Consider the following 6,014-nt stretch of genomic DNA (forward strand, 5'->3'; position numbering starts at 1 on the left):
AAAAAACGAGAGACTGTCATGACACTCATTTTCCCCAAATATAAGGGGGGGAAAAAAGACGGATAAAATAAAAGTAAAAAAATACACCATAAAGAGCCTGAATGTCCATGTGTTATGTATAGTAATCCAGCGACTATGAAATGGAGAACTGTCGGTTTCGGTTTCTTCTTTTATCTCAGGTGACCATCAGAAACTGTAAAACATGATATGATCTGAAACATTTACGCAACATTACCAATTGGGTTCCTTTTCCTTTTTGTCTTGAAAATATAACCAAAAAATAAAACTTACTGATATATACACTCTAAAAAATGCTGGGTTAAATACAACCCAGTGCTGGGTAAAATAGGGACAAACCCAGCAATTGGGTTGTTTTGACCCAGCTGTTGGGGTAAATGTTTAACCCAACCTTCTGGGTAGTAACCCAACAGCTGGGTCAAAACAACCCAATTGCTGGGTTTGTCCCTATTTTACCCAGCACTGGGTTGTATTTAACCCAGCATTTTTTAGAGTGTACACTGAAGATAAGTACTATAATATATATTTTCTCCTGAAAAGCTACAGCCTTAAATTAATATTTGAATATGCCACTAAATCTTACCATAAAAATAGCATCATAAAAGGACGTAAGATTATGCATAACGTACACATAAACTTGGACATACACTACACTCTAAAAAATGCTGGGTTAAATACAACCCAGTGCTGGGTAAAATAGGGCAATTGGGTTGGTTTAACCCAGCAATTGGGTTGTTTTGACCCAGCGGTTGGGTTAAATGTTTAACCCAACCTTCTGGGTAGTAACCCAACCGCTGGGTCAAAACAGCCCAATTGCTGGGTTTGTCCCTATTTTACCCAGCACTGGGTTGTATTTAACCCAGCATTTTTTTAGAGTGTAAGCTCTTGCCTTCCAGTATCATAATATTTTTTATCATATCTTTCCAGCAAGTGCCGCCACGACTTTATCAATTACGCTGGAGTCCAAATATGCGATTATTCCTCCTCGGTTCGCCCATCTGTCCACACCTTGACTCTCGGTGTGCGGTTGATGGTAGGTCAGTTCAGCCACGTGTCCCTTGTTTCCGTTGACGTGGGCACGCAGGCACGCGCTCAGATCTGAGACGCCGCCACCCAGCGCCTGCAGAAGAGCATGAGGAGCGCACGAGTCCCACTTGAACGTGCTGCCCTCGGAGAGCACATACACATCCACCAGGCCCTGGACCACGCACAGGATCTTGTATCCCGCACCGGACGCATACATCAGCGAGCCGCTGGAAATGGCTGCTAGCGCGTCCTTCACAGCCGGCCTCTCGCTGGAGCTCAGCAGCACAGACAAATCATCTTTCTTTTGCGGACAAAACGGCCTGCGCTGAGTGACGGAGCAAACGTTCACATCTCCATACGAAACACCCCAGACGTGCTGGCCTTTCCATCTACAATCACAACAACATGAAGACATTAAAGGGTTAGTTCACCCAAAAATTAAAATTCTGTCATTAATTACTCACCCTCGTGTCGTTCCAAACCCGTAAGACCTTCGTTCATCTTCGGAACACAAATTAAGATATTTTTGATGAAATCCGAGAGCTCTCTGACCCTGCATAGACATGTTCAAAGCCCAGAAAAATATCTTAATTTGTGTTCTGAAGGTGAAGAAGTTGTTTTCTCTTTTTAAGTGAATCTTTATTTTTTTCGTAGTTTTAATTTTTGGTGATGGGGGTCAGTTTGACCCGCAATGCAAAAGGCATGCACGGATTTTACACAACAGGAGGGAAAATTATACAACAATCCATTTTAGAGTAATATGTCCTTGAGATGAGATGAGATGAGATGTTTCATTGGTTACCACAACAAACTGTCTTTCAGCCAAAGCATTTGTTTTGATAAATTTCATTTATAACCACTTCATTAATGATGCTGATGGTGGACTTGAGATACAAAAATGCAGAAGTACATCTGCAAAAATTCGTCTGTCACAAAAGACAGAAAACTGACAAACAAACTGGGAGATCTGGATGCAGATCTGTTTTGTGGTTGTTTTAACAAGGCCTTGTTTCTTGCACAGTATCCAAAATTTCATGGATAATCTGTATATTTTTAAATAACATACTTAGTTTATCACTTTACTTCGCTAGAAATGTGAGTCAATACAGTTATATGCCCCTAAAATTCAGGAGATTGGAGGAAAAATGCCCCTGTACGAGTTTTTGTCTCTTGTCTATATCATATGGTATAAATATGATACCACAAAACAAGCAACAAGTGCAATATCACACGAGTGCTGTTTTTGTCCCAAATAGCATGAGTGCAAATGTGATCTTGATCAATAAATACAAAATTTATATTGTGTTATATTTTAGACAAAATATTGTCTGTTTGAATAAATGAATGACTTACTTAATACATTTACCGCCATGTGCTGGCAGTTTTTGTTTCCTATTTATTAAAAAAAAAAAAAAAATTTAAAAATAAGTTCAAATTTCCATATTAATAAAAGAAATTAAAGGGGTAAGTCACCCAATAAAATACAATTAAAATTATTATTTAGTGATTTAATTTAGTGAACGGTGTACTATGCCTTGTCCAAAGAGCTGGACGTTTTTGACATTTTTGCCAAAAAAAGCACCCATGGCTGGTTTTGCAGCAAAAGACGATCATATTTGTTAAATTCCAATGAATTGACTAAAGCCACATTTTATGAAAATAAGACATTTAAATAACTGACTAATAACCTTTTCATTGCCATTAAAGTGAAATTACTGAACCTTAATATAGGAGCTTAATAGAAAAAAATGTAATGTAAAAGAAAAAATGTCAGGAGTTTTTTTTGCATCTGAAGTCTTCATGTGGTTTTCAGTTTTAATTATTGTTTTTTATTGTATTAAAACAATATTCTCAACACATTTTTGTGTCACATCCGTATTTTCTTGTTAACACTGCTAAAGCAGCACTCTTACCCTTTACCCGTAGAGATTTTGCGGTTGAACGGCTGGTTTATGACACCCATGACTGGTTGGCCAGTGGATCGTAAGTAAACCCCAATCAGAACCAGAGCACATGGGAGTCCGAACTGACAAAAGCCTTCATCTGGCTCCTCTTCCTCTTTCCCTTCAATGTACTGACTTGTACCATCTGTCAAAAGAAAATAACCAAATACATGTGTTGATACTGAATGAATGAATGAATGAAGCAAGCATTTATATAGCGCTTAACTGTGTATTGCTGTATACCCAAAGCACTTTACAATCATATCATGGGGTATGTCTATCTAGGGATGGGCGATATGGCCAAAAAAATTATCACGATAATTCTTTTCATATCAGTCGATATCGATAATTATCTCGATAAATATTTATTTATTTCAAGTTTAAAGCCAGATTTTTGCTCCAAAGTGAAAGTTGTAGAAACTAATTAATTTTCCTTAAAAAAAATATCTAAATAAAAAAATATATATTTTCTTAGTGTCTGCATGTTCTAATGAGTGATATCGTTTCAAATCAAGAAACAGGTTTGGGTTGCCTGATCATATTAATAATAATAATAATAATAATAATAATAATAATATCACTTTTTGTCTCTTAGAAATGCACATTCTTTACCCATTTTCGATTATCCGGGAGTGACGCGCGGTGACATGCTGCCAAGATGGCGACGGCTGGCTCCGCCCACTTTGAGCTTCAAAAACGCTCTTCAGAAACTTACGGGTGACATCACGGACACTACATCCAGGTTTTTATACAGTCTATGGTATAAATGCACACACGCTATAGCTTAATCACAAATACATACTATAATTATATACCATTACTCCTGTAATAAAATTCAGTGTGAATATCCCACATTTCTACCACAATACCATGGTGCAGTGAGTGTTACTACAGTAAATCCATGGTAAATGATGGCGATGTGTAGATTGAAAAGCCTTCTGACTGTCTCGTTGCAAAGACCACACATATAGCACCTCAATACCATGGTAAAAATATAACTATTTGGTTTTTAGGTAGCCTATTTGTACGAAAAACAGTAGTCTAAAAACATTCAGTATAAATCAAGCGGCAACCTTCCGGTCTCTCTCGTGAAGCCAACACGGAAGTGACTAAAACTGTAATTCATCGACTGGCCGCTAGAGGCTGGCTCCAAAAGGGAGTCAGTCCCATATAGACTCCCCATGTTAAAATGCCCAACTTTACAGCAGAAAAAAATACGTTTACAGCCTGGTTCAAAAAATTATTTTGGTCTATATAGCTAATTTTGCCCTTCATGACAACTGTGAGGGGGGTGAATTTGTTTATAACTCATCCGTGTAAATTATATTAAGCCTTAAAGCTCTGCATAATTAAGGGCGTGGCCACTTGAGTGACAGGTGGATTGCCGCTGCTGTCACCACCGTCGAGCTATGTGGGCGTGGCTTCAGCAACCTGCTCCCGCCTCTTTGCCCATTTTCGAGTAAACGCATCTGCTCTAGTGAGCTCGCGCCGCGCGGCAGTTGAACTTTGATCCGTGTGGCGCGATTCAAATGAGTCACGCTGTTTCGTTCCACTTTTGGCGCATAAACATTACATAGAACATTTATCGAACTCTTCATATCGTTTTATCGAGAAATTATATCGCGATAATTATCATTATCGAATTACAGCCCAGCCCTATGTCTATCTATATATAGGGTATATCTCCTCAACCACCATCAGTGTGCAGCACGCACCTGGATAATGCAACAGCAGCCACAGTACAACGGCGCCAATGCGCTCACCACACACCAGCTACAGGTGGAGAGGAGATAACCTGAACAATTCACACACCAGGGAAAAAATAAGGCTCATAAACGTAACTGGTTGGTTTGTTCGATGTCCAGAAACAACAAATCTTTCCAGTTTTAAGTTTCACAGTTCCCGTTTCACTTTAGCTTCTTTCACGCGAATATCTCCTAACTAGTTCTGCAACTTCTGATACGCAAAGACATACACTTGTACACGTATTATGTACAACCTCAGATTAAGGAAGTATCCCCTCCACCCTCAGTTCTTTGGTTTGTTAAATATTTATGCCATCTAGTTAATTACTGAATGTGGAATTAATATGAAATTGAATGTTGTTAGTTATATGCTGTACAGCTTAATGTGTGTTTAAGGAGTAGGCCCACAATGATACTGCACACTTTACATTATCTATGCTGATTTAAATGGCGCCGAGAACAGTCAAATTAGCCAAAATATTTCATAATGATGTGTAGGACTTGAAAGACGAGGCTTTTAGCTGAGTCACGATATGTCACAGCAATTGGCATGCCCATTATAAATAAACGTTTGGTTTGATCTTAGTGCTGAATGTAAACAATAGAAAAATGTCTGATAAAAAAAATGCAACAATACCAGTTACTACCCAGCACTAGGGATGTAATGATGCACCAGAGCCGGTTGAAAATCGGTACAAATATGCAACGATTCAATTCGGTTGAGATGTTAAACGAATCACGATACATTTGGGGGTGTGGGTTTATATGAATGTAAATCTGAGGGGAACTGATTGTTTTCAGAAAAACAGTTTAGATGGTGTTTTCTTTTCATCGTACCTCCATATAATGCATATTAAAGTAGTGCTTAAAAGCACAGAGCTGCTTTGTTTACAGCGGTAACCAAGGAAACGCTGTATCGCTGCTGTTCCATAAGCGCCTCCTGCTCTTATTCAGAACGTCTGCTGTTTCGGTTTCGCTCAGATATGTGACATAAGGGTCAATTTTTCGAAATTGAGATTTATACATAATCTGAAAGCTGAATAAATAAGCTTTCCATTTATGTATGGTTTGTTAGGATAGGGCAATATTTGGCCGAGATACAACTATCTGAAAATCTGGAATCTGAGGGTGCAAAAAAATCTAAATATTGAGAAAAATCGCCTTTAAAGTTGTCCAAATGAAGTTCTTAAATGCATATTACTAATCAAAAATTCAGTTTTAATATATTTACAGTAGGAAATTTACAAAATATCTTCATGGAACATGATCTTTACTTAATATC

The 6,014-nt window shown here is 38.1% G+C and overlaps 1 protein-coding gene across 1 annotated transcript in view; it reads right to left on the bottom strand.

Moving 5' to 3' along the window:
• Window positions 1–902: 902 nt before the first annotated feature.
• The window catches only part of LOC107730897 (inositol polyphosphate 1-phosphatase-like), an 11,747-nt gene continuing 6,635 nt past the window's right edge, over window positions 903–6,014 (bottom strand). Inside the window, exons 5-6 of the mRNA XM_016541851.1 lie at window positions 2,958–3,132; window positions 903–1,433 (exon numbers count right to left, since the gene is read on the bottom strand). Of these exons, the coding sequence (XP_016397337.1) occupies window positions 932–1,433; window positions 2,958–3,132 (677 nt within the window). The 3' untranslated portion in view covers window positions 903–931. The remainder of the gene's footprint in view (window positions 1,434–2,957; window positions 3,133–6,014) is intronic.

Source organism: Sinocyclocheilus rhinocerous, unplaced genomic scaffold (genome assembly GCF_001515625.1).
Source record: "Sinocyclocheilus rhinocerous isolate Xijiao unplaced genomic scaffold, SAMN03320098_v1.1 scaffold1090, whole genome shotgun sequence".
Lineage (NCBI taxonomy): Eukaryota > Metazoa > Chordata > Actinopteri > Cypriniformes > Cyprinidae > Sinocyclocheilus > Sinocyclocheilus rhinocerous.